The following is a 19,742-nucleotide window of genomic DNA, read 5'->3' as shown; positions in this document are numbered from 1 at the left end:
TGCATGAGCTGTTGCTGTTTTTGAGATTTTACTTTCACCTATGGAACCAAAGATAGGTGAAAAATATTTTGAACTTAAATACCCTATTTTTTTTTACTTTCTAGCCCGCAAAAACACAATTTTGTTACTATGGAGTACATTTTTAGGCAAACACATTGAAAAGAAAAATGTGACCATACATCCCTTGTCCATGCCACTTGGCTCTGGCTCCCAGACTGTCTTCACTGGACTTCCAGTCCCTGTCTGTTAACTTCATACACAGATGGGCTCATGTGCACTGCTGCAGCCAATAACTGGCCTCAGCGGTGACATGTCCTCAAGCAGCAAAGCACCTGGCAGTGATGTACCACTCGGGGACACATCACCACGGAGGTCAGTCACTGGCTGCAGTGGCACAAATGACTCCATTTGTGCAGGAAGTTGACAGACTGGGACCACATGTCCAGTGGAAACAGACTGGGAGCCAGGAAGCCAGAACAGAGTGGCAGGGAGCAGGTATGGATTTCTCCACAGGTCCTGATGTCTGGGGGTTAGATTTTAGAAAAATAAAAACTGGACAACCCCTTTAAAACATATATTCACTGGGTTTGTTCATTAACCATAGATATGTCATCTCCAGAGCCAACAACCTGCTCTTACCGTCCATTCCAGTAAAAAGAAAGTGTAATATTTGGAGAATACATCTAGAAATGTTTATATCCAAAACTGACAAAATCACAGGATGTGTTTCAAGTTTACAAAATGCAACATGTCGCAAAACAGCCTACTGTACTTACAGATGTCACAACATATGTGGGTGCAAATTCCGGTAATTTGCCTGCTTTTAAGAGCATATGACCTTAGAGAATTGCCTTTAAGGGACTTTCTCCATATTAATCGCCGACAGTACGACATTACGATTCTTCACTACAGACCACGTAATGAAACATGTTTATTTGTGAAAATACTGCTTTTGTCCGAACAGTGAAAACATTTACAGCGTTTTACAGATATAACAAAGGCAGATCATACTCATATACAGCAACATCTACATGACAGCTCATGGAGCACAACTTACAGAGTTATATACTGTGTTTATCAGGAAGGCTGCACAACATCTCAAGCCTGGGTGCTGCTAGGTTGCAGAAAATACACCAAAAAAAAATTAATTCCCTTAAATTCTAAGGGTTTATACACACTAAAAAGTAAAGCAATAGCCATCGGATGGCTTCAATCTAGACTATATACATTCCCTTTAAGATGGAACTTTCCACCACAGTTCCATCATTTCACCATATTCACCAAAACCTTACCAGAATGTTCCATTGCACCATAAGTGGAAGGTAGGGGTGGCTCAAGATCTTTGTATTCACATATTTGTTCACATTCATATTCAGTAAATACCCTGTTAATATGTTTAACACTGTAATCATATGAAGACATAGTCAAAGGTTTCACGTCTACCACATAATATGATTTTTTTTTTTTCACCAAAAAATTGAAAGCCACAATATGAACCACAGAGGCTGAAATGGAGCATTTGCGAACAATCGTCATAAAAGGCAGTGTCCTTTGAATGTAACATGTATATCTATGAAGAATATTCAATATTTTGATCATTCATAACCTGTGTTTCTTCCATGATGGCGGATAGTGGAGTATATGGAAGCTACAGGGAGGTGGTTAATACTATTTTTTTGTGTTTTTTTGTCTTTAAAGAAATAAGCATTTGGCACTTAGAGTAAAAAAAGAGACACAGAGCAGAATTGATAAATCCCATCACAATATACATGTCAAGTAACTCTTAATTTACACACTAAAATCATAACAACAGCATTGAATCATAGGACTATAAAAGCGTGATTCTGTCCTAAACCAAAAATTTAGGTCACTCATACGTGTAGTGGTCCAAGAAGCTGAGATTTGGAAGCTGTATGGCAAACACTTTACACTGACTAACACAATAGCATGTCAGCTGGGTAAAAAACAAAAAGAATACATTTTTGACTCCCATCTCAGACATTAGGATGTCACTAGGTAGAGATGAGCGGTTTACAAAAATTCCATTCGGCTGCTTTGCGTAATTTCACAAAGAAATTTGCTTTGTGACGAATTACTCCATAACAAAGTGCATTTCTTTGTATGTTGTAGTTTCAATGACGGGGAATGACGATTGCGCTGCCACCTGTCATCGAACCCCTCTGATCGCGGCATATGAGATAAAAAATTAGGGCTTTCAGGGGCTAATCGGTTAAACAAAAATAAAAAAATATCCATTTGAGCGCAAAGAGGCCACCGTGGCCATCTTCATTGAAGATCGTGCTTGATGACGTCATAACGCTGGCCAGCATGGTGATGTTATATATCACCGTGCATGAGATTTTGGGCAGGATCCTCAATCAAGATGGTCGCAACGGCATTTTTGCACTCAATTGGATGAGGTGAGTGTGATTTAATTTTTTTTAAACGCCATTTCAGGAAAAATGTATTTGTTACCACGAAGCACAAGGAAATTTGGCTTTGCAATGAATTGAATTTTCCCTGAAATTCGGATCATAGTCCACTTTGGATACTTTGATTTGCTCAACACTGTCTCTAGGATTTGCCATCATTGTCAGATAGGTGCAGGTCCCACCTCTGGGACCTGTTCCTACCTCCAGAACAGAGCCTCCGAAAAGAAGGGGAGCGCACCACGCAAGTGTGGCCATCCTCTACTCACCGCTATAGGAGATCCAGAAATAGCTGGCTCAGCCCATTCCGGCAGTCCCATAGCGATGAACTGAAAGGTGGCAGTGCATGAGTGGTGAGCTCTCCTTCACTTTAGGGTCCATTCTGGAGATCGGAGCAGGTCCTAGTGATATGCCGTTCATGTCTTAGATGGGTATAACCCTTTAACCTCAAAGGGACACTAGAGGTCATTTACTACAGCTTTCTGGTGTAGAGAAGTCACAATCTTTTTTATTAAATGGCATTTTGCACAAAACTTTTGTTAATTTTTGTGTTCGCCGCCCTCACTACTTTTCAAAAAAGTGGATGGATCTTAGCAGGAGGAGGCTTGGCCAAGGAGATTTCCAATCAATTAAGCCAGAAATCTGGCACAAATAATAACCAAACTCTATGTCATCTATTAGCTGGCGTAGATTTCAGTTTCTAGAGCGCAGACAAAAAAAGGAAACAAATTTATTAAGCGGTGTATCTTACTCCGATTAACTTTTTCCTAAGTGTGGTGTATGAGAGGCTAGTCTTCAGTAAATGAGCCCCATTATATTGTTGAGCTAGCAGCTCTCTACTGTGAGGATCCTGCCAAATAACTCCCTATATCTTAGCTTCCTGGACTTTGGGACATAGGGGAGCAAAATACCAGAGTTAGGCTTTAAAGGGATTATACAATCCCTATAATGACCCCCAGAATGCCGGGTTCCATCCTCTAGAGCATACTTACCTACTCCCCGGCACTTGCATCCCTCCGGATTCCTGCACAGCCACCACTGCATCTCCTCGTCGCATGGATCAAAGCATCCGCTATGCTAGAGAGGCTGGTCATCGTCGTGGCCTGCTATTGGCTGCTCCCCCTCACCGTACATTTTGATTCACACGACGGGAGATGAAGCGGCAGTCATGCAGGGATCCGGAGGGATGCGGGTGCCGGAGAGCAGATGAGTATAATCTCTACAAGGGCCCCGGGCATTCTGGGGTTCATTATAGGGATTGAATAACCCCTTTAATATATGAATATTGACTATATTGATACATATAAAATAGATGTCACATTATATATTGCACGTTTTAGTTTTGTTTTTTGTATTTTCTTGCTTTAAAGGAGCATCTGCACTGTTGGGGGTTTCCTTTCTAGGAACAATATAGATAAAAAGTATATAGCAACAGCCCATATTCTTTGCCATGCCTATTTTGGTGTTATCCCAATTGCAGGTGAAACTCGAATAATTTGAATATCGTGCAAAGTTCATTTATTTCAGTAATGCAACTTAAAAGGCGAAACTAACATATGAGAGACTCATTCCATGCAAAGCGAGATATTTCAAGCCTTTATTTGTTATAATTTGGATGATTATGGCTTATAGCTTATGAAAACCCCAAAGTCACAATCTCAGGTCCCCTTTGCTCAGGGGGTATGGATTAATTAGCTGACTAGAGTGTGACACTTTGAGCCTAGAATACTGACCCTTTTTGCAATATTCTAATTTTAAGTTGCATTACTGAAATAAATTACCGTAACTTTTGCATGATATTCAAATTTTTCAAGTTTCACCTGTACACTGCGTGCAGAATTATTAGGCAAATGAGTATTTTGACCACATCATCCTCTTTATGCATGTTGTCTTACTCCAAGCTGTATAGGCTCGAAAGCCTACTACCAATTAAGCATATTAGGTGATGTGCATCTCTGTAATGAGAAGGGGTGTGGTCTAATGACATCAACACCCTATATTAGGTGTGCATAATTATTAGGCAACTTCCTTTCCTTTGGCAAAATGGGTCAAAAGAAGGACTTGACAGGCTCAGAAAAGTCAAAAATAGTGAGATATCTTGCAGAGGGATGCAGCACTCTTAAAATTGCAAAGCTTCTGAAGCGTGATCATCGAACAATCAAGCGTTTCATTCAAAATAGTCAACAGGGTCGCAAGAAGCGTGTGGAAAAACCAAGGCGCAAAATAACTGCCCATGAACTGAGAAAAGTCAAGCGTGCAGCTGCCAAGATGCCACTTGCCACCAGTTTGGCCATATTTCAGAGCTGCAACATCACTGGAGTGCCCAAAAGCACAAGGTGTGCAATACTCAGAGACATGGCCAAGGTAAGAAAGGCTGAAAGACGACCACCACTGAACAAGACACACAAGCTGAAACGTCAAGACTGGGCCAAGAAATATCTCAAGACTGATTTTTCTAAGGTTTTATGGACTGATGAAATGAGAGTGAGTCTTGATGGGCCAGATGGATGGGCCCGTGGCTGGATTGGTAAAGGGCAGAGCGCTCCAGTCCGACTCAGACGCCAGCAAGGTGGAGGTGGAGTACTGGTTTGGGCTGGTATCATCAAAGATGAGCTTGTGGGGCCTTTTCGGGTTGAGGATGGAGTCAAGCTCAACTCCCAGTCCTACTGCCAGTTTCTGGAAGACACCTTCTTCAAGCAGTGGTACAGGAAGAAGTCTGCATCCTTCAAGAAAAACATGATTTTCATGCAGGACAATGCTCCATCACACGCGTCCAAGTACTCCACAGCGTGGCTGGCAAGAAAGGGTATAAAAGAAGAAAATCTAACGACATGGCCTCCTTGTTCACCTGATCTGAACCCCATTGAGAACCTGTGGTCCATCATCAAATGTGAGATTTACAAGGAGGGAAAACAGTACACCTCTCTGAACAGTGTCTGGGAGGCTGTGGTTGCTGCTGCACGCAATGTTGATGGTGAACAGATCAAAACACTGACAGAATCCATGGATGGCAGGCTTTTGAGTGTCCTTGCAAAGAAAGGTGGCTATATTGGTCACTGATTTGTTTTTGTTTTGTTTTTGAATGTCAGAAATGTATATTTGTGAATGTTGAGATGTTCTATTGGTTTCACTGGTAAAAATAAATAATTGAAATGGGTATATATCTGTTTTTTGTTAAGTTGCCTAATAATTATGCACAGTAATAGTCACCTGCACACACAGATATCCCCCTAAAATAGCTAAAACTAAAAACAAACTAAAAACTACTTCCAAAAATATTCAGCTTTGATATTAATGAGTTTTTTGGGTTCATTGAGAACATGGTTGTTGTTCAATAATAAAATTAATCCTCAAAAATACAACTTGCCTAATAATTCTGCACTCCCTGTATATTCTCAGCTGTTTGTCATTTATTTTGACTTAAAAGGATATTTTTAAACTGTAACATAGCACACATTTAGTTAAAGGGATAACCAATGCTACTATACAAATGGGCAGTTAGCCTTAAAGGGGTTTTCCCCATCTCAGACAAGGGACCCGCACCTACAATGGGACCCGCACCTATTGTTAACATAGCCGGGAAATGAACGGAGGGTGCACTGCGCATGCGCAGCCGCCCTCCATTCATTTGTATGGCGTTACCGAAAATAGCCGAGCACTGGCTCGGCTATTGCCGTGCCCCATAGAAATGAATTGGAGCATGGGCCGCGCATGCGCGGTGCGCTCCCATTCACTTCTATGGGAGCAGCCCTTGGTGGTGGACGGACCCTGGGAAATCCGGGGCCATCCAGCCACAGTGCTCCCCGCTTCGTTCTCGTTGTAGGTGCGGGTTCCAGTGGTAGGACCTGCACCTATCAGACAATGGGGGCATATCCTAGCGATATGCCCCCATTGTCTGAGATGGGAATACCCCTTTAAAGAAGAATTCTTGCAGCTTTAACGATAATTTAATACAATTGAACTCTTTTATATTTACTAGTCGCATGTATAATTTACTTGATGCATTTAGACTATGTGGGCTTTTTGGAAAGTAAAGACTACAGTAATGTATGGCAGTCAGATTTCATGCCCATAGTAATTAGGGAGAGTTGTCCAGAACACATGTCCATCAGGTGACAATACTCCAGGATGGACTCTGGAGTAGTCTGGGGCCCCAGGTAATAAAGAGCCATTACTAACTTTGCTTCAGCTGAGTTAACAAGTTGTATTTAAATAGAATTCATTCTGCAACTTTAATGTATTGAGTACTGTATTAAATTGAAGGCTTATGAGCCCCTCAAGTTAATTCCCTGATGTGCTGGTCCTACAGTATGTATAAGTAGTGGCCACCAACACAGCTCCCAGCTGTAGGGAAGATAGAGACTGGCTTTTAATTGACAAACCTACATTAAAATATTAAATCATATTTTATCAGTTAACAAACTTACATTCTTATATTATCTACCTTGCCTTCATACAGAAGTGTTAAATCAGGTCATGATCATCCTAATGGGCCATGGTATGTATGTTTTTTTTCCACTTCACTTTCAGTTATTACAAGTTATGAACTAATCTGTAAATATTTCATTTAAAGAACGCCAATAGGTCTTAGAATCTGTAGGGGTCACTGTAGTGGTGCAAAAAAAATTAAATGCACCAAAATAAACAAAGCAGAATAACAAATCAAACCAAATTCTGTAAGGCGTTCAATTATCTTTAATTCTATGTTTTTAGCTTAAGTTCTTTTTGAGTGTTGACTTTATGAATGGCGTTATAGGTATCTGAAAAATAAAGTGTTTTTATTTTTGTTCTTCTGTGCTTTACAACAGCTAATTTGACCTTAAAAGTTAGTTTACGGAGAGAAAAACAGGACATTCACTTAGAAAGGGAAGAACGCTGAGAGGCAGCGATTAGTATCTGGACTGAACCTCTCCTTCTAAACAGTGTGTAACATCAGTCACTAAAGAGTGTTTATAGACACCTTGCGCTGACCTCACTTCTGTCACTGGAGACGAATCATCCCAACATGTTATTCAGTAGGAAGATATATAGCATCTGGCACAAAAGTAGCTTGGCATGCTCTGCATCTTAGCTGACATTTTGCAAACTTTGGATCAAACTTTCACACCTGCAAAGTTTAAAATGATAGGTATTGTGTTATCTGCCATCTAGAATTAGCGATAAAGTTATTCTAATACTTAGAGTATGATAATCAGCAACATCCTACAGACAGAATGAGTGTACTTCATAGACCTAGGAAAGTGATTATCCCTCATCAGGGTTGATCATGGCTCAACTTCATGTGGTCTCCCTCCCCTAGCATGATCTCCGCAGGAGAAAGTATTCTCCAAGAGCTACATCAAAGGCCTATCACCTAGCCAACTAGTACCTGGCTCTGTATTGACTCCCGAAAACAGCGGTCAACAAATAGTCTCTGGTTTGGCTAAAATCCTTAGTCAAGTTTCAAGACTCTTTAATGGGGTGGTCATTGGCCTACAGGGTAGCTGCCTATAGGTGGCTTTAGGAAGAAAGTTTTCTTCCTCCTGTAGGAGAGGTAACATTGCCTATAAGACACCCTACTGCCTATAAGACACCCTATGGCCTATAAGACACCCTACTGCAACTGGTCATCTGCAAGCAGAAACGGTACTCCCTGAGAGCTACATCAAAGACCTCTCATGCTGCCAACCATTACACTGCTGTGTACTGATAGGGAGCAAGAACCCCAAAACAGCATTCTACAGATGTGTTACTTTCTTTTGGAGGAGTCTATAGTTTGTCTAAATTCTCTGTTCCAAGGCTCTTTAATGGGTTGGACATTGGCTTACAGGGTAGCAACCTAAAGGTGGCTTATGAGAGACAATTTTCTTCCTTCTGGAGGAGAGTTAAAAGGGTTTTCTGAGATTTTTGTAATGACCTATTCCTCTGGATAGGTCATCAGTATCTAATCGGTGGGGGTCCGACCCTCTGGAACCCCTGCTGATTAGCTATTTTGAGAAGGCACCGGAAGACCTTTTTGAAGCTCACCAAGCACAGTGCTGTACATAGTATTGCAGCTGTGCTTGGTATCATGCGCAGCCACATTTACTTGCATGGGGCTGAGTTGCTTCTAGGCCACATGACACATGAACGTGTTGTCACTCGGTCTAGGAAAAGCAGAGAGAAGGCTGCAAAAGAAAAATCTCTTGTGATAATTCGGGATACTGTGGTACTCCCTGAGGTGTAAATTTACTGAAATTTTAAGATTTTCTGTTGGGATTTGTTGCATGTGTGGAAAATGTAAACAGGTTACAACTGGCCATAATAGGGTCAGTATTTCCTAGACCTGAATGTTTGGCATATTTAAAATCGAAAAAAATCTCTAAAGACAGAAAATTTGCTAGGATGTAAACATTTCTCAATGAGAAAATTAACAAAAAAAGACCCTGAAATTGTAAACAAAATTGATTTGACTTGTAGTCAGGGCAAAGATGGATAGAAAATTATAGAACCCCTTAGTAAGGGTTAAGCAGCCTAGCGGAGGTTCGAACCATGGAATGAACACCTAGGGATATCCTAGTGTTGATGAGACATAACTTATGATAAATTATTTGAGTAGAAGCTGGATGAGTCAGACATGGTCTTACAGACACTGCGAGAAGAACCATTGGAGGTGAGGTCCAATGACAGACGTTTGTTGATCTTCCCATTCTCTTCTGCTTCTTCGTCGTTGGCACTTAGGACAGACGATACGGTGGTTTCGATACGACTGATTTTGTACATGCTGCTCTGGTTTTGAAGGTAGCGTGTAGATTTCATTTCCAGACCTTCATACTCACCCGCACGGATGAACGGGCACCATCGAAAGACGTGCTTAAAGCCTATGCGAAACCTTAGGATAAAGAAAAGTAAACTTTAATTTTATGTACTGTACACTACAAGTCATAGCCTCTAGCCAATCATTCATAGAAGTATGGAGTGGTTTCTATTGCATTGTGATAATGTTCTCTCGATATACAGGGGATGTCTGAAGATAGAATATATATAGTTTACTTACATTTATTTATTTTTTTGTAAAAATCTATAATAAAAAGACAATAAATTTGTCTCAGAAAAAAAATTACTTCTCTAATGTCTTTTCTAATGTCAGTATATATTAACCTCAGAGTAATCTGAGACAGGCTGGTTGGTGAGAAACCGAAGTTCAACTAATCTGGATTGCTCGTGGGTTGCTTAGGTCTTTAGCTCAAGCCAAAAGATGCACCATACCATACTTGCCAACAGTCCCGAGTTTGGTCTAAAACTTCTACAAACTGACCACAAAGGGGCAGAGTTTGGCAGTGTATTTTTTGGCAGTTTGGTAAGTATGCCAATTGTTACTTCTGTATTAAATGAGTTAGAGATCCCTCATCCATCAGCCTCTGGTAATACGACACTTCTTGTTCTGGCCTGGCATTTCATTTAAATAGGTGACAAGTATTATCGCATGTGCAGGCAGCCATCCACCATCAACTGGTTATCAGGGAGGCAACATATGAAAATGGGTTTATCCTCTCTGACAATCTCTTTAATACATTTTTTTAATTATATATTTAGGCTGACGATGCATTAAAGTTAGAAGTAAGACCTTCCAAATAATGGCAACTGTTTTCAACCAAGAGACCTGTAAATGATTAACTTAAAGCAAAATAGTAATTGAAACTCCAAAGTCTGAAGTCAAAATATGTAATAGGTACCCTACCTACCTATGCCCCATTGCCACATATACTACATGCTTACCAACTTAAAAAAATAAAATCTTGATAGCCCCACCTATTGGAACACCCAGGAACACCCCCAAAATGGCCCAGGATGCCCAGACACCACCCAATTATGTAAGCCTCTCCCCCTTCACAGGCTGATTTTTTGGATTGTCCTAGCAAAATCGGGTCTGTTGGCAAGTATGATACTGGCAGGGCCATAGCTATAGGGGATGCAGAGGTATCATGTGCACCTTGTTGACTGAGTGGGCCCAGTGACCCCTCTTCAACATAAGAATGGCACCTTGGTCAATGGGAGTTTTTCTATAAATGGTTCATTAGGGACTTCAAGCTATCCCTCTGTATATGTGTTGTGTCTTATGTGACAAAGGGACATTTGGGCCCATAAGGCACCAGGGCCAGATATAAATGCTTTATATATTAAAAGAAAATTGTTAAGACAAACGACTAAGTTTTGAATTTACAGATGTTGATTCTACTGAGGGAATACTGGTTACAGTGATAAGGAAAATCAAACCCAGGCTAGGTGTAAGGTCAGAAGTTCTCAGAATCAGCTTGAAGTTTTGCAGAATTGATAATAGAGCATGATAAAAACAGCTTCTGTAACAAAACATCATCAAGGCATGAAGTAATGGATGATACAAAGCTAAATGCATTTTCTCTATGGCAGCAGGTGCCCGGCAGCACCAATTACATTTTAATATCCTTGGACTTATACAGAGATTGTTTATATAGTGTATAAAATGCCTGTGTAATGCCATCCCTGTTATTTATTACTAGCATACATACTTGCCATTTCCCGGGTGTACATCTATCTATATAAATATTTTCTAAAGCTATTTATTTTCTAGAAATACTCAGTGTTGTCTTTGGCCCAACTGGGGAGGTAAAGAAAACATTTACCATTTTTTAAATCATAAATTTTTTTCCTTTATAGGTCCCTATAAACATTAGTGTATTGTTGGCCAAACCTGCTGTTCTCGGTGGGTTTGGTCAACAGTAGAGATGAGCGAATTTCTCAAAAATTCAATTCGGCCCAAAATTTTATTTGATCCGAATTTATTCGTTGTGAATTGCGTACAAAATGGCTATTTCCTCCCTGCAGAGAGCCTTTATAGTGGTGTAGAACACTGTGCCTTGCAGTAACACGCATAGGGAGTCTGCTGTGGTAGTGAAACAATACTGTGAGTCAGTATGACATGTAGGTGACAGGCGTCGCTCTTAGGCTGGTTTCATACGGGCGTTGCGGGAAAATGTGCGGATGCGTTGCGGGAACACCCGCGATTTTTCCGCGCGAGTGCAAAACATTGTAATGCGTTTTGCACGCGCGTGAGAAAAATCGTGCATGTTTGGTACCCAAACCCGAACATCTTCACAGAAGTTCGGGCGTGGGATCGGTGTTCTGTAGATTGTATTATTTTCCCTTCTAACATGGTTATAAGGGAAAATAATAGCATTCTGAATACAGAATGCAAAGTAAAACAGCGCTGGAGGGGTTAAAAAAATATATATAATTTAACTCACCTTAGTCCACTTGATCGCGGCCCGGCATCTCCTTCTGTCTCCTTTGTTGAATAGGACCTGTGGTGAGCATTAAATACAGTTACAGGACCTTTGATGACGTCACTCCGGTCATCACATGATCCATAACCATGGTAAAAGATCATGTGACGTACCATGTGATGACCGGAGTGACGTCATCAAAGGTCCTGTAACTGTATTTAATGCTCACCACAGGTCCTATTCAACAAAGGAGACAGAAAGAGATGCCGGCTACGCGATCAAGTGGACTAAGGTGAGTTAAAAAAAAAATTTAACTGCCGCTGCAGCTCAAGAAGGGTGTGCTTTGCGGTGTACAAATAACAGAAGTGCACGCAAAGTTTTCTTGCCATTTTTAGGATGTTTTGCAGATGGGTGGAAGACTTCAGGAACGGCTTGACAACCAGATTGAACATGTGTGCCATGCAGAGCGCGTGGTTCAGCCCTCCTTGTCGCAGCGCCGACACCACGTTCTTCCCGTTGTCGGTCACCATGGTTCCAATTTAAAATTGTCGCGGATTCAATTTCTTGATGAAGGACACGGAGCAGTTTTTTCCCTGTGTGGCTCCATTTGCCCAGGGAAACGAGGTGCAGAATAGCGTGCACATGTTGTATACTGGAAGGGCACTGTAAATTGTCCCTGCAGTGGAGGCTGAGGACACGGTAGAGGATAAGGAGGCAGAGGCGGATATTGTCACAGGACCAACGGCGTGAGAACGTAGAGGCAGAAGCGGCGTCACCTGGCCAAGTTGCTGGTGTGGCTGTGCAGGAACCACATTCACCCAGTGGGCAGTAAAGGACATGTATTGTTCCTGACCGTAGTTACAGCTCCACACGTCAGCACTGCCGTGCACTTTGGCAGACACCGACAGGCTCAAGGACTGGCCCACCTTCTGTTCTACATACATTTGCAGGGCTAGTACTGCCTTTTTGGCAAAGAAATGACGGCTTGGGACTCTCCACCTCGGCTCGGCACAAGCCATCCTTTTTCTGAAAGGTGCAGAGTCCACCACTTGGGAAGGGAGGGACTGAAGCACCAGCAACTTGGCCAGGAGCACATCCAGCTTCTGCACCGTTGGATGAGTGCACGCATACTGTTGTCTCTTGGGAATCGCTTTGGTGATCGATTGCTGACGGAATGACTGACGAAGAGTAGGAGGAGGAGCAGGAGCATCAGGACGAGAGGATGATGGTATGGACAGACCGCTCCCTTCGGCTGAGGTAGTAGAGCCTTGACTGCCTGAAATCGGGTGCGTGCCACTGGGTGATGCAGCGGTTGCTGCGGCAGGCTGGACCACCACACCAGAGCCATGGTTCTCCCAGGCCACTTTATGATGACGCTGCATATGTTGACGCAGGGCTGTGGTGGCAACACTGACACTCTGGCCACGCTTCACCTTCTGCCCACAGATTCTACAAATGGCCATGTTCACCTCCTTCGGCAGCTTAACAAACAACTGTCATTCTGCCGAGTAGGTGATTTTACCCCCAACACTGCGCACTGACTGCAACCGCCGCTGCTTCCGTGAGCCCCTGCACCACTACTTTCCGGGCAGGTAGGGTGCGAAGCGGGTGGTCTACCCCAAGCATGTTTGGCTCCCAACCTTTCACTGCTCCCACCCTGCTGACTCCTGGCCACGCTAGCGACCTGCTGGCTTCGCCACTGCCTCACGGGCAAGATGCCACCCTCTTCTCCCGATGATGATAAAGCCCCGAATTCACCTGGCTCCCAAGTGCGATCAGCTACATCATCATGATCGAGTACTGTCTGCACATCACTGATGTCCTCCTCAACGGTGTCTGGGTCAGGAGCCTGACTGCTCGCAACACCAGCTCCCACGCCACTCTCCTCATCACTACTTGCCCGCCTACTGGAGGAAGCGGCGGTTGTCTCCTCCACATCTTGGCTGGCAAGTAGCTGCTGACTGTCCTCTAGTAGCTCATCCTCATTGTATAGTAGAGCTGAGCCCACAGCATATAATACTTATCTGGCTGAAGGAACAGAAAAGGACAGAGGCAGGTTGAGGACAGGTGAGGGCACAGGGCCTGCTCCTGGGCCATGCCAAATAAGGGTTGTGTCTGACAAACCCACTGACTCTTGGCTGGGCTTGTCTGATGTCACTTGGGACAAAGTGGATGACCGGGTCAACCATTCAAGAACCACTGGGTTGCTGGTCAAGACACGACCCCTAGCTGACACTGGGAGCTCAGGCCTCTGGAAGTGATCCCTGCTGCCACGCCTCCTTACTCTGTTGCGACCTATGCCTGCGCCAGAAACATTTAGGCCTCTGCCACTCCCCTGTGCAGGGCCTGGCATTTCTCTGTCTGACATACTGTTAGATCAAATAAATAAATAAAAAGGAAATTAAAACACCCCAAAAAGTCTGTAATTTTCTCACTTCACCACACAATGGCTAATAAGCCCATTAATTTCCCCACTAATACATGCCAAAGAAGGCTTTAGAATATATAACTGCACCGCTGAACGGAAAATATGTCCTTACTTTTTTCCACTTATACACGCCACAAAAGGCTTTAGAACATATGCACCACTGAACGGCAAATATATATTTTTGTGCCACTAATACATGCCAAAAAGGGCTTTAGAACATATAACTGCACCGCTGAATGGCAAATATATATTTTTTGGCCACAAATACACTAAAAAAAGGGCTGTAATTTTCTCACTTCACCACACAACGGCAAATACTTTTTTTTGTGCCACTATTACACGCCAAAAAGGGCTTTAGAATGTATAACTGCACCACTGAATGGCAAATAATATATATTTTTTTGCCACTAATACACGACAAAAAGGGCTTTAGAACATATAAATGCACCACTGAACGGCAAATAGGCCCTTACTTTTTTCGCACTTATACACGCCACAAAAGGTTTTGAAACATATAACTGCACCGCAGAACGGCAAATAATATATATTTTTTTGCCACTAATACATGCAAGAAATGGCTTTAGAACATATAACTGCACCACTGAACAGAAAATATATATTTTTTTGCCACTAATACACGCCAAAAAGGGCTTTAGAACATATAACTGCACCACTGAACGGCAAATAGGCCCTTACTTTTTTCGCACTTATACACGCCACAAAAGGTTTTGAAACATATAACTGCACCGCAGAACGGCAAATAATATATATTTTTTTGCCACTAATACATGCAAAAAAGGGCTTTAGAACATATAACTGCACCACTGAACAGAAAATATATATATTTTTTGCCAATAATACATTCCAAAAAGGGCTGTAATTTTCTCACTTCATCACACAACGGCAAATACTTTTTTTTGTGCCACTAATACACTCCAAAAAGGGTTTTTAGAACATATAACTGCACTGCTGAATGGCAAATAGGCCCTTACTTTTTTCCACTTATACATGTCACAAAAAGCTTTAGAATATATAACTGCACTGCTGAATGGCAAATAATATATATTTTTTTGCCACTAAAACACCCCAAAAAGGGCTGTAATTTTCTCACTTCACCACACAACGGCTAATAAGCCCTTTTTTCCGATTAATACAAGCCAAAAAATGCTTTAGAACATATAACTGCACCGCACAAGGGCAAATAAGACATAGAAATATTTCCTTGTAAAAAAAACCTGTTAATGGCTGTATGCACCCCAATTACAAGAACGGTTTGCTGGAATTACAGAGCTGTAGAATAGCAATTCGGGTCCCCAGCCAGTTCAGCAAGGTGTAATAGGATTGTTCCTATTATCCGGGCTGTAAATTCCCCTACTGAACCCTGTTCTGCTTCAATACTATGGAATGACTCCTCCCTATCCTTTCCCTGAACTTCTATACAGCAAAATAAAAGTATTTTCTACCACTGTCCCTAGCGCTTGGTGACATCTCTCCCTGCACTAAGTACGCTGAAAAATAGCTGAATCCAAGATGGCTAAGGCTATTTATAGGGCTGTGACATCACAGGGCTGGTTGGCTGCTGATTGGCTGCATGCATGGCATTGTGGGTGATCCCTCGTTCCCAGAGTTCCTTGCTCCATGTCCTAACACATGCAGCAGCCATTTTAGGAAAAAACGCGATTCGTTACCACGAAGCGTGAGGAAATTCGGATTTGGTGCAAATGGAATTTTCCTGAAATTCGGATCGAATTCCAGTTCGTTAACTTTGATTCGCTCATCTCTAGTCAACAGTTTAATGTATATGGTGAGAATCTTCCCTGGCAGATGATGGGGCAATTTATATTTTTGCCTGATTCTTTCATTCTCCCAGGATAAACCAATGCCAGAAGTCTCTGGCAGTGGCTTTTTCCTCTCCCCTCATTAAATACACATATACGGAGAAAGGGGGTCGGGAGAGATAGCTGATTATTCAGCCAACAGCTATTGAATGTGTATATCTGCTCTAATCCTTTGGTCATGCCTGCAAACTTTTCAAAACCTACCACTGCTCCAGGTGCCCATTCACAGAGGAAACATCTTTGCACCAGTTTTTTGCACCTTTGAGCCTGTAGCATCTTACATCTCCTATGCAATTCAGGCTGCCTCTTATCTCCCTGCATATGCTGTCTTAAAGACACTGTCTGTTTTCCATGGCAACCAATAACAGCACAGCTTTCTTTATTCCCCATATCAAGCAATCACAGAACAGCTTTAATTTGACTATAGCCATGGGTGTAGCTACAGGCTTATGGGTCCTGGTGCAAGAGTTCAGCTTGGGCCCCCTTCCTCAGTGCTTTGTTATAGGGGTATAATGACTGTGTAGGGGACACTATTGGGTGCTGCTGCTATGGTCCCTCTTTGTTTTTGTTTTTAAAATTGTGAGATATGCAACAGTGCTTCTTACAAGGCTGCAGAACTATGTTTACCAACTGTGGTTCTCCAGCTGTTGCAAATCTACAACTCCCATCATGGTCAGACAGCATGCAGACATCAGGGTGTGATGGGAGTTGTAGTTTTGCAACAGGTTGATAAACATAGATCTACAGTATTGTAAGAAGTGACATAGTAAAATGAAAGCTGTGCTGTGATTGCTATTTATTGAGAGGCAGAGGCAGAAACAGTGCCTCAGCAGTTACAGATACGTGCTCGCTGCATCAGAAACCAATTACTTTATTAGAACCTTCCAGAATCATGTCAGATGGACTTGAAAACCCCCCTGTATTTTAAATTGGATCATAAAGAGTATATGTACCAAATTTCGTTGAGATCCATCAAGGCATGTAGGTCCCTATGAAGAATAAACCACTCACCTAAAGAATTATTAGGAACACCATACTAATGCGGTGTTGGACCCCCTTTTGCCTTCAGAACTGCCTTAATTCTACGTGGCATTGATTCAACAAGGTGCTGATAGCATTCTTTAGAAATGTTGGACCATATTGATAGGATAGCATCTTGCAGTTGATGGAGATTTGAGGGATGCACATCCAGAGCATGAAGCTCCCGTTCCACCACATCCCAAAGATGCTCTATTGGGTGGAGATCTGGTGACTGTGGGGGCCATTTTAGTACAGTGAACTCATTGTCATGTTCAAGAAACCAATTTGAAATGATTTGAGCTTTGTGACATGGTGCATTATCCTGCTGGAAGTAGCCATCAGAGGATGGATACATGTTCTCATTCTGTTTACGCCAAATTCGGACTCTACCATTTGAATGTCTCAACAGAAATCGAGACTCATCAGACCAGGCAACATTTTTCCAGTCTTCAACAGTCCAATTTTGGTGAGCTCGTGCAAATTGTAGCCTCTTTTTCCTATTTGTAGTGGAGATGAGTGGTACCCGGTGGGGTCTTCTGCTGTTGTAGCCCATCCGCCTCAAGGTTGTGCATGTTGTGGCTTCACAAATGCTTTGCTGCATACCTCGGTTGTAACGAGTGGTTATTTCAGTCAACGTTGCTCTTCTATCAGCTTGAATCAGTCGGCCCGTTCTCCTCTGACCTCTAGCATCCACAAGGCATTTTTGCCCACAGGACTGCCGCATACTGGATGTTTTTCCCTTTTCACACCATTCTTTGTAAACCCTAGAAATGGTTGTGCGTGAAAATCCCAGTAACTGAGCAGATTGTGAAATACTCAGACCAGCCCGTCTGGCACCAACAACCATGCCACGCTCAAAATTGCTTAAATCACCTTTCTTTCCCATTCTGACATTCAGTTTGGAGTTCAGGAGATTGTCTTGACCAGGACCACACCCCTAAATGCATTGAAGCAACTGCCATGTGATTGGTTGACTAGATAATTGCATTAATGAGAAATAGAACAGGTGTTCCTAATAATTCTTTAGGTGAGTGTATATACTGTATAGCTTGTTACCTTACAACTGCCCCCACAATATGCCCTCTACAAACCGTTATTACAGTTACAGTATAGTATTATGTGCTGATTGATAACAGAATGACCGCAGAACACTCATTTCTCCACATTGCTATGTTTTATAGTAAATTTTCCAGAAGTTTTAATTCCAGCCAAATCCAAATTCTTTGAGATTTATTCCAGCAAATCTCTCCATTTTACTGGTCATAAGACAGAGGAGAAGGCATCTGCCACTAAGAAAGGATTTTTGGACCATGTTTTAATTAAAAAATAAAATCCAACAGTGTTTTATTAGGGTACTTTCACACTTGCGGCAGGACGGATCAGACACGCTGTTCACCCTGTCGGATCCGTCCTTCCGCTATTTTGCCGTGCCGCCGGACCGCCGCTCCGTCTCCATTGACTATAATGGGGACGGGGGCGGAGCTCTGGCGCAGCACGGCAGTGCACGGCGAGAGCCGCCGGACTAAAAAGTCGGACATGCAGGACTTTTAGTCCGGCGGCCTTTCGCCGTGCACTGCCGTGCTGCGCCGGTGCTCCGCCCCCGTCCCCATTATAGTCAATGAGGACGGAGCGGCGGTCCGGCGAAATAGCGGAAGGACGGATCCGACAGGGTGAACAGCCTGTCGGATCCGTCCTACCCCAAGTGTGAAAGTACCCTTAAACAGGCTGTTTTTACCACCGTCCACTATGCGTTTACCCATAATCATATATGTCCCTGTCACTTTACATTACTAACGATGTCTTGTTGTGAAAGCTTTAGATTGAAAGGTGTTGGTTACAGACACAGGGGGCCTATGAGTGTCATAAACTAATTGTGAGGCCAATTGGAGCACTTTTTACTTGGGTCTTAAAGAAATGAATCTGCCGACCAATACGTTAGAATTGGACCCGAAACAAATTTCAAGAAGTTCACTCATCTCTAGTTTCACTCAACTGAATATGTTTTTAAATATATCTAAAAGATGCATATTGCATATCCTTTTTTCAATGGGTGTCAATGGCAGAAGTATTTAACTGTTTAGACATATGCAGTACCCCAGACCTGGTGGTATCTGCAATTGTTTTGCCATGTTACTGTATATATTGCTATGTTATGGCAAGTACTCCAGCCTGCAGAAGTATGGTTGGCAGAGACAGGGTTAAACACCCTGTTCCTCTCCTCTTGGTAGGAGTGGGCTGGTCATACTTCCTGCCAGGAGGGAGAGTCCTAGTCCACACTAGTGAAGAGAAAGGAAGCACATGCTTGAGTACCTACTCCAAGGATCTTTATCCAGATCCAGAGACCACTACTACAAAGATTTTAACAGAACAGAAGACTACTTCTATCTTAGAAGCTGCAGCCTGTTTAGTCAGCAGAGATACCAGCAAAACAGACCCTGCTGCAGGTGAGGAAATACAGTTTGGACGCCCATCACCTAAACAACATCCAGGCCAGACTAACACCAAACCTGCATTACACAGTGGACACCTATATCCACAAGTGGCACTTTGTAGCTTTAAGCCAGAAGTGAGAGAGAGTTATCAGCAATATAGCACATCTGAGGTGCATTGCTTGTCACTTATCCAGCCAACATACCTCATCATTTGGGGACAGAAATTGCACTTTGCACCAACTACTGCTGGATGTACCATATATATTTTGCAAGACGTATATCTTTTTACTTCTGGCCTGATTCTTCAACTCACCTTTCCACTGCACCAATCCCCAGGGAGAAATGGCCTGAAGGAGTACACCGTGACACAACAC

General features: G+C 42.6%; 1 protein-coding gene across 6 annotated transcripts in view; it reads right to left on the bottom strand.

Annotated features, from left to right (window-relative positions):
- TACR1 (tachykinin receptor 1) overlaps positions 1–19,742 on the bottom strand; it is a 283,222-nt gene that overhangs the window by 8,694 nt on the left and 254,786 nt on the right. For 2 of the 6 annotated variants that reach the window (XM_040414409.1, XM_040414410.1), the window contains exon 5: positions 9,227–9,279. In XM_040414409.1, coding sequence (XP_040270343.1) covers positions 9,227–9,279 — 53 coding nt within the window. Of the gene's footprint in view, positions 1–6,237; positions 9,280–19,742 lie in introns of those variants that run through there. The other 4 variants (XM_040414404.1, XM_040414408.1, XM_040414407.1 and 1 more) reach the window with 3 other exon arrangements.

Source organism: Bufo bufo, chromosome 1 (genome assembly GCF_905171765.1).
Source record: "Bufo bufo chromosome 1, aBufBuf1.1, whole genome shotgun sequence".
NCBI classification, from domain to species: Eukaryota; Metazoa; Chordata; class Amphibia; order Anura; family Bufonidae; genus Bufo; species Bufo bufo.
The sequence above is the reverse complement of the archived record's forward strand: the minus strand, read 5'-3'. Positions and strand labels throughout refer to the sequence as shown.